Genomic DNA, 10,353 nt, shown 5'->3' with positions numbered 1-10,353 from the left:
ATCACAGTAAACTTCAAATGGTTCCGACGAACTCGGTAACGTCAAAATAGGAGCAGTAGTCAACCTTCTCTTTAACTCTTGGAAACCTTCTTCACATTTTGAGTCCCAAACAAACGCTTGCCCCTTTCTAGTCAACATCGTCAACGGTAACGCCAACTTAGAAAATCCCTCAATGAACTTCCTATAATAACTAGCCAAACCAAGGAAACTTCGAATCTCAGCAACAGACTTCGGAGCTTCCCACTTAGATACCGCTTCTATCTTAGAAGGATCAACAGCAACACCACCTCTTGAAATCACATGACCAAGAAAACTAACTTCTTCTAACCAAAATTCACACTTAGACAGTTTAGCAAATAACTGCTTTTCTCGCAGCACTCCTAAAATCACTCTCAAATGCTCAGCATGCTCTTCTTCAGATTTCGAATACACCAAAATGTCATCGATAAACACCACAACAAACTGATCCAAGTACGGATGGAAAATCCTATTCATGTACTCCATAAATACTCCAGGCGCATTAGTCACACCAAAAGGCATTACAGAATACTCATAATGTCCATACCTCGTTCTGAAAGCAGTCTTCTGAATATCCTCAGTTTTCACACGTATCTGATGATACCCAGATCTCAAATCTATCTGACTGAACACACTCACACCAACCAACTGATCCATCAAATCATCAATCCTCGGCAAAGGATACCGATTCTTGATCGTCACTTTATTCAGTTGCCCGTAGTCCACACACAACCTCATAGTACCTTCCTTCTTCTTAACCAACAACACTGGTGCACCCCACGGTGACACACTTGGACGAATAAACTTCTTATCCAACAAATCTTCCAACTGACTTTTCAATTCAGCTAACTCAACAGCAGACATACGGTACGGAGCCATCGATATCGGTCTAGTACCAGGTACCAATTCAATCGAGAACTCAACTTCACGCTCTGGCGGTAACTCATTCACCTCTTCTGGAAACACATCAGGAAAATCACACACCACGGCTAGATCGCCAATTACCAGTTTATCTTTAGCCTCCAAAGTCGCTAACAGCATAAACAACTCTGCCCCATCTGCGACTTCCTCATTCACCTGTCTGGCTGATAGAAACAGACTCTGCCCTTCCTCAGTCTCAGGAAATATCACCGTCTTATCAAAACAGTTGATATAAACTCGGTTAAACACCAACCAGTTCATACCCAAGATAACGTCAATCTGCACTAATGGAAGACACACAAGGTCTATCCCAAAATCTCTACCAAAAATATTCAAAGGACAACTCAAACAAACCGAAGTAGTAGTCACTGAACCCTTTGCAGGAGTATCAATCACCATACTTCCACGCATCTCAGATATCTCTAATTTAAGCTTCACAGCACAATCCACAGATATAAAAGAATGAGTAGCACCTGTGTCAATAATAGCTATAAGAGGAAAGCCATTAATATAACACGTACCTCTGATCAAACGATCATCTGCAGAAGTCTCAGAACCTGATAGAGCAAAAACCTTGCCTCCTGACTGATTCTCCTTCTTCGGCTTAGGACACTGGGGACTGATATGACCCAACTCTCCACAGTTGAAACAAGTTACAGTCTTCAATCGGCACTCTGCAGCCAAGTGACCACCTTTCCCACACTTGAAACACTTCATCTCAGCACTGGTACACTCATGAACACGATGTCCAGCCCCACCACATCTATAACACTTAGCAGGAGCACTAGAGTCTCCCCCACTAGGCCTCTTCATGCCACTCTGCTTCTGAAAACCTTTGCCAGCTGCATACGGTTTTCCACGATCCATCTGATTCTTACCCTTCCTATCAACCCTCTGCTGATAGCTCTCTGCTCTAGCCTTGGAATCCTGTTCAAAAATTCTGCAACAGTCAACCAAGTCAGAAAACACCCTGATCCTCTGATATCCAATAGCTTGTTTGATCTCAGGACGCAACCCGTTCTCAAACTTCACACATTTCGAAAATTCTCCAGCAGCCTCATTATAGGGAGTATAGTACTTTGACAGCTCGGTGAACTTCGCAGCATACTCAGTAACCGACCTGTTACCCTGCTTCAATTCCAAAAACTCTATCTCTTTCTTTCCTCTGACATCTTCTGGAAAATACTTTCTCAGGAACCTTTCCCTGAACACAGCCCAAGTGATCTCAGTATTCCCAGCAGATTCCAACTCAGTGCGGGTAGCAACCCACCAATCATCAGCTTCCTCTGACAGCATATGTGTACCGAACCTGACCTTCTGGTTATCAGCACACTCAGTTACTCTGAAGATCCTCTCGATCTCCTTCAACCACTTCTGAGCACCATCTGGATCGTATGCTCCCTTGAACATTGGAGGATTGTTCTTCTGGAACTCACTCAGTTGACGAGCAGCTCCCATTCCTACAACATTTGGATTCCCTCCAAGTACTCCAGCCAGCATACCCAGAGCCTCAGCAATCGCAGCATCATCTCTGCCTCTTCCAGCCATCTCTATTCTGAAAACCCCAACAACTAAAACAATAAGTACTGATAGGGTTACACAACTCCTATCCCGTACAGGGAAAACAGAATAATTACGACTCGACACGACCGACTATGCTCTGATACCACTAATGTAACACCCTTCTAAAATACCCCAAAAATTAATTAAAATAATAAACATATAATCAGAGTAATAGTGCACCAAGGGTGTCACACAAACATTCCACACCATTTAAACAATATAACAATCATGCTCTTTTATTTAATTTAAATATAAAGTATTTGCACAATTACGCAGCGGATAGAGATCAACTCAATCATGCAAAACATGTAACATCACATGTAATTTAGTTCAACCACAACAACAATAATAATCAAAGTGTTCCCGCCCGATGTTACATCTATCAGAGCATGACCCACTGGGGAGACTACACTAGACTCCAAGCATTTGCTTCTACTCAACTCATTTCTCGTTACCTGAAAAATAGTTGTAAGGGTGAGTTCCTCAATCAATATAATAAGCATTATAAAACAACATGTAATGCCAAGTAATTAACACATCAATCACCCTAATTGCAATACACATTCAGTAATAGCTCATTGGCTTAAACATCATACTCAACATCAATATACAATACCAGTATAATCTCAAATCATACTTAACAACAACACAACACACGTATAATATTGGAACACATCCATTCATATTATACGCCATACATATTTTTATGCAATGAGACTCTACACATGCGGTACCGACTATTCTCGAACATATAGTTCAAGCTCACCGATCCCTCCAGATACGGCTACTAAGCTCACTAGTCCCACTCATTTGAGACCTAGTGACTCACTCACTAATTCCTCACCATGGGAATTAGCTACAGCCCCGAAGGCTAGACTATGCACACTAATCATCTAGTATGCAAACATCAACAACAACCCACAATGGTTCACTCACTAATTCCTCACTATGGGAATTAGCTACAGCCCCGAAGGCTATGCCATGCATGCTAATCATCTAGCAATGCAACATCAACAATAATTCAAGAATAAACATATGCTCACACTCTGAGCCATACAACAGTCCATTCACACATACATGCATAATATATACATTCACAGCATCATGTACATCATTATACATCATCAATCTTTCATCACATAAGCATGTCAGATTATACCAAACAACAACCACAATATTAGTACATTTCAATATTGCATATACTGCTCAAAACAGCGGGAATTTATCCCTATTACACCATAGGCAACATAGGCCAACCCTCAATTAGGTACACCACATTTAAAAACAATATTTTGTCACTCTGCAACAGTGTTAACCGGTTAACGCCCTGGGTTAACCGGTTAACGCAGGCAAAACTCACTTTCTGGCAAAACGCAACAGCGTTAACCGGTTAACGCCCTGGGTTAACCGGTTAACGCAGGCAAAAACTCAATATTTTCACATTTCAATACAGTGTTAACCGGTTAACACCCTGGGTTAACCGGTTAACGCAGACCAAACAACAATTCCTGCGCTAACACACGGCAGAATGCAGAATTCCGCCGTTGGAAGACTTCCGGACCTCCGATTCCGATTCCGTAAACAGCTATACGATCGGGAAAACATTACTCACACAAATACCGATTTAATTTCAACTTTCAACACAGTTCATCCAACAACATTTCAACATTTACAAATCCCAATTAGGGTCAAATTAACGGCTTATCACTACCCATGACATATTATCCCAAAATACCCATTAATCGACGATAAACCCCCCTTACCTTAACAATCCGGCGAATCTTTGAGCTTCAAGCCTTTCCGTTCTTCAACCTTTGCTCTTCAGCTCCTTTCTCCTCTTCTCTGCCCTTTTCCTTTTTCACGATTTCTCTGTTTTCACGTGAAAATGTTTTTACTCCCCCTGGGCTTTTTCCTTAATTCCAACTTATATATATTTTCCAAATAATAATTATTATTCCAAAATAATAATAATTCAAAAAATAATAATAATAATAAAATTTCCAATTATTTAATTAAATTAATAATTAAATTATTAACTCAATTCAAATAATTATTTTATTATTATCGGGGTGTTACAGGGGGGAGATGAGAGAAACACAAATTGGTCATGGGAGGAATTTTATCAAATTAAAATCATTCATTCATTTTGGGAGATGAAATGTATATTTCATCAATCCCCTAAATCTAATGATTTTAATCCAATAAAAGTCAAATCAACCTTGACCAAGGCCCAAGCAAATAGTCAAACATCACAAGACCATAAAAATGGCTCAACACAATTTTTACACAATTAATCAATTAAAAATCAAATTAAAAATACATAAAAATACAAATTAGTTTGGTATCCATATATGATGTCTAAAGTCAATGTGAGCCATCTCTTGATTAGTCTCCTTGCATTTTGAGGGTCTCAAACCCTAGATATAAGCTTGATGAAGCATATGCGAGCATACACACTACCTACAAAAGAAACAAAGTTATACATAGACATATTTTTGGTATTTGGGTCAGTAAATAATGAAAAACAAAGTATGATACAATCAAATGTGCTTGGTGACCTCTCCCAATGAATGAGAGGTAAGGAGGTTGCCAAGGTGTGATCCCAAAGCCAATGCATATGATGAGATAAAATGAGGGATCTTAGGGTCAAAATTGGGGTCTTATAGGTTGGAATCAGGTTTGCAAACCTCTTCGGTTAGGTGGCCTTGGAGTGAAGAAGTTGAAAAGGTCAACATTACGCTTCTGTAGAAATGAAAATGGAGGATTTTAATAATGAAGGAGGCTATTTGGTTGGATACCCTAGAGCTTATGTATGGAGACTTAAGGAAAGATATCCTATTTGGAAGTAGTGAGGGATCAAAAAAGAAAAGTTATACTTGGCGGAAGGATCTCATCTCTTCTGATTATAGTATGGCTGGTTCGACATTTTCCTTTTCCAACAATATTAATTTTAGAGTTGATGATGTTATGTCTATATTATTTTGGTATGATATTTGGGTTTGTGATAGTCCTCTGAAGGATATTTTCCCTGAACTGTATTCTATTCATAATAAAAAAGAAGCTTTTGTTTGTAATATGGGTTGTTGGACAGATGGAAATTGGTATTGGGGAAATTTTGGTTTGACTGGGCAGGAATAAATTTTTTTGGTAGGAAGACTCAGTCACCTTCAACAGGTGTTGGGTAAATGAGTCCCATCGTTAGGAGCTAAAGACTTGGCCATTTGGAAACCTGGACCACTGACAGGTTATTCGGTTAAATATGGGAATGTTGTTTTAGAAGTGGTTCGAGTCATCGGCAACGTCGATGTTTCCTTGAAGGAAGCTTTTTGTTCAGTTTGGAAAACTCATTCTCCTTTTAAAGTAAGAACTTTTGTTTGGAGGTGTTTCCTCAATAGAATTTCGACGAAGGATCAACTTCGTCAAAGAGGTATTCTTCATTCTCCCTATGATTTTCCTTGTACGCTTTGTTTCCAAGTTGAAGAAGATTTGGGTCATCTCTTCTTCAATTGTAGGGTGGCAGATGTTATTTGGAAGAAAGTGGTCGATTGGATTCAGATAGATTGGATGAATGAGGCCTTGCTCTGGAAGAGTTTCTCGAGTTGGGATAGTGTTGAGAAGTTCAAGATGTTGAAGAAGGGGAATGAATGTATTATTTGAATGGTAGTAGTTTAGAGCCTTTGGAATATTATAAATAACATTTTATTTAATGGCGCTCATTGTATAGTTTCATATTTGCTTTAGGATATTAAGTTGACAGATTGAAAATGGTCGTTAGAATGAGATAATTCTCATTCCAACTGTATTTTTTATGAATTTTGTCAGAATTCATTAACTTGTATGTCTTAGTTTCAATTGGTCACGATTCTCTATTCCCTCGTGTTTTAACAAGATTTCTCTTTTGTAAGAAGGATAATACTCTTTTTTTTATATTATTTCTTAGTAAAAATAATATGTCTTTTCAAATTTGAAATTCTACAATATATAATTTAACAAAACTTTTAAAATAGAGTTGTTATGGACCATTGCAGTAAAAAGAATTAGAAAGATTTAGAGAAATCATTTTACCCAACTTTAGAATCGGTAGAGAACTAAACCAACTTATATGGTGTTATATAACATAGCTGAATGTTTACTTTGTGGATACATCATAATTACTCATAGACTTAGTGTATAAATAGTTATAATGAAAATTAAATAGGTGAAACATTTCTTTATTAAGTGTAAAAGTTAAAACTCTTCATATTAGGGAGTACCAGAGAGTTTTCTTTAATGGTACTCTAGGATCTCATAAAAAGATCTTATTTATATTTTTTTGTTTATCTTAAAATAACCGTCTCTTTATATTATTATTTTTTAATTATTACCTCTTTATTTATTAATTTTTACTTTATTCAATTACTATGTTAATTATAATTAATAATTAATAAAAGTATTTTACTCAATGATATTAATTAGATTTAGATAGTATCTTCATTTTTGTAAGTTAACGTATTTTTATTTTTAGTTCCTAAATTATTATTTTTCTTGGAAATAATAAATGAATGTTAAAATCATTTTGATTTTAACCTCTATAGTGAAAATTCATAGGAAAATACTAAAGAACATGCAGATTTTAAATCCCGAAAAAAATTCAAAGAAAAATCTGCAGCATACTTACAGATTTTCTTATTCAAGGATTAATTAAAAAAAATACTTTCAAAACCAAACACACAAACTTATAAGAATGAAGAGATTATTTAAACTTTTAATTATATTATTAAAATTAACTCATTCAATCATTTTCTTAAAATAGTAGATTGTTTAGCTAAGATAATTTTTTATTAAACGGAATGACTAACATAAAAATGATAGGGTTCAATGATTATTCTTATTGACTTTGCATTAAACTCTACCTTCTAAAATCTAAATATTTTATTATAATAGATCAATATTAAATAATATAAATGTTCTCGTAATAATATTAATGTTGATGTTAACTTAAGAATAGAAAAATCTATTTGGTACCGCTTATTTAAAAAAATCACCTTCGAAGTGTCACTTTAAAACAGTATTAGGAGTGACCCCTTACATAAAACTCATCTCCCAAGTCTCAAAATCGAATAATACACTACCACCTCCCACCTTAAAATACTTCAAAAATCACTATATAAACCCATCACCCCATGCATCAAACTCACGCCTATTATTCACTATTAAACATCATTTTATTTCTTACCATGAGTAACTTCAAGCTAGCATGTGTTGTTATGATGTGCATGGCTTTGTTGTCTGCACAAAATGGTGATGCACTTTCATGTGGAGAAGTCACTAATAGCCTTAAGCCATGTCTGCATTATCTTCAGAATGGTGGTGTTGTTTCGCCGAGCTGTTGTTATGGCATTAAAGGGGTAGTTAATGCAGCTCGGACTATTGCTGACCGCCGTGCAACTTGTGATTGCTTGAAGTCGGCTGCTACTTCTTTCAAAGGACTCAATGTAGACTTTGCTGCTGCCCTCCCCGACAAATGTGGGGCTAGGATCCCTTACAAGATCAGTCCTTCTATCAACTGTGCTAGGTATACATGCATTATCTAATTATAATTATAAATGAAAATTTTGGAGCTTCTCATTTGAACCTTATAAAAAGGATCTCTCAAATAGAATGATTAATTATATTATCAATTTTAAATAGAAAGATCAAAATCATAATTAATTTTTTTTAGAATAATAAAAATTAAAAATAAAATAAAATATTTTTTTAAAATATTAAAAATATTAATTGCCCCTCATATTATCGAAGGAAATAATAGGAGTTTTGTATATTTCTTTTTGTTTTGCATTTAATTTGTAAAAGTTATAATGTATTTGATTGTAAAAAATAAATAATTATATTTGGTTTCTTAAAACTAACATATAAATTGATAGAACAAAATAAAATATAAAATTTTAATTAAACTTTTATTTTTTGCATGTATAAAGCTATTGAAAGAATTTTTTATACTATTTATACTATGAATGAGTTGTTGGCTTTTTATAGTATAGTAGAGCTAATGTTTTTTTTTTTTCAGTATCAAGTGATGGAAAACATTGTGAAGTGAAACATTACGAAGATGAATCTTCCCCAATAAATAATATATGCTACTATTATCAACTAGTGTGAAAGGGAATAAAAAGAGAAGATAGGGCTACCTTTATGCTAGAGCTAGTTCTCTCTTTTCTTTAAGACTATTATTAAGTTGTGACATACTTATTATGTGTGCTTTACTGTGAGGTTTTATATTCTGTTTATTTGTGTGGTGTTTTTCTTTTAAAATATAAATAAAACCAGTGGTTGTTGTTATATATATTTGTGCTTTTTGTATAGGTCACTCATATTTTTATTTATGTTTTAAGTAAAACTTATATACCTTTAACTTATAAGAAAATATTACTTAAATTTGTTTCAAAATCATAATAATATACATATATGTGGAGATATGTAATCCCGTAAATAAAATGAATTTTAATTCTATAAAATTGTTAAATAAATATTTGAATTAACTTGTATTAAAATTGTATGATGATATGAATATTTCATATCTATTGAATGATCACAAAAATCATAATATCATATATTTCTTATTTTTTCAATCAAATTTTAAGTTGTATATTCATAAAAAATCAATTAGTTAAGTGAATTAAATTAATTTTAATAGAAACAATACAACATGACATAATAGAAGAACTGTGAAAAAAATTATAAATTAAAAAGAGAATGTGAAAATATTTATAAATTAAAAGGAGAAACTAAAAAGAGAATGTGAAAAAATTTATATATTAAAAAGAGAAACTAAACGCAAATTTTGTAGTCTAAGAAAAAGAATTATAAAATATATATATATATATATATATATATATATATATATATATATATATATATATATATATATATATCGTAAAATCATCTTACTTCATTCCTTGAATTTTTTATGAAAATAACCCTGTTTTTCAAGAAAATTTTCAAAATAATTTTTTTTCAAAAAAAATCCCAAAGTACCCCACTTTTAGGAGGAGACGCAAATCCAATTGGCGACTCCTCTTAAAAATACAATGGAGACGCCAATTGGATTGGCTAGGACATATGGTGTAGTAAATCCAATTGGCGCCCATGTGTATCAGTTGAAAGGAGACGCCAATTGGATTGACACCTCAGTGTAAAATGCAAAAAAAATTGTTAAACGGTTTACGTGATACATAATTTCGAAATAAGATCAATTGATATTAATAAAAATTCCCGTTTACATAAACAAGCCTAATGGTGATGACCGGGATCACCTCCGGTCCCACATCCCCTAACTACCCTAACCCGTGGGCCTAATCCGCTTTGATGATTCACCACTGGTGTTTGAGCATCTAAAGGGCCGGGAGCATCACTATCAACTACAGGAGATGGTATGTTGAGATAGTCAGACAAATCGGCATAGTTTTCAGTATGCATCGAAGGTGTACCGCCATAGTTGAGTTCATGACCCATGCCAGAGTAGTTGGGTTGTGTTTGACTCATTGGTGGACGACCAGGACGGTTGAAGAGAGACATGGGTGTGATGATACGTCGAGGAAAGGTTGGAAAGATTGTTGGGGTGTTTGGTAGAGATAGGGTTGTTAGAGGTTTTGGTTTTGTGAGGTTTGGGCTTCTTGGCTATGGTAGGAGGATGGGCGGTTAGTGTTGAATGATCGTTGGGTGTTCTGGCTAAGGCGACTTTGGTAGGGTGATGTGTTGGGTGCGAAGCGATGTTGGGTCTGTGGTTGATGATCAATTTGTTGGTGGTGGTATGGGGTATGCTCTTGGTATTAGGGTTGGGTGTATGGCATGTTTGGGTTGTATGTTTGTGTA

At 35.0% G+C, this 10,353-nt stretch overlaps 1 protein-coding gene across 1 annotated transcript; it reads left to right on the top strand.

The window, feature by feature from the left end:
• The first annotated feature begins 7,680 nt into the window (after nucleotides 1–7,680).
• On the top strand, nucleotides 7,681–8,714 carry LOC127107289 (non-specific lipid-transfer protein 1-like). The gene is made up of 2 exons (XM_051044584.1): nucleotides 7,681–8,056; nucleotides 8,549–8,714. The coding sequence occupies exons 1-2, from the start codon at nucleotides 7,719–7,721 to the stop codon at nucleotides 8,556–8,558; spliced, it is 348 nt and encodes a 115-aa protein (XP_050900541.1). The 5' UTR covers nucleotides 7,681–7,718; the 3' UTR covers nucleotides 8,559–8,714.
• The last annotated feature ends 1,639 nt before the right edge of the window (nucleotides 8,715–10,353 follow it).

This window comes from Lathyrus oleraceus, chromosome 7, assembly GCF_024323335.1.
Source record: "Lathyrus oleraceus cultivar Zhongwan6 chromosome 7, CAAS_Psat_ZW6_1.0, whole genome shotgun sequence".
NCBI classification, from domain to species: Eukaryota; Viridiplantae; Streptophyta; class Magnoliopsida; order Fabales; family Fabaceae; genus Lathyrus; species Lathyrus oleraceus.
Note: the sequence above shows the minus strand (reverse complement) of the source record. Positions and strands in the feature narration are given on the sequence as shown.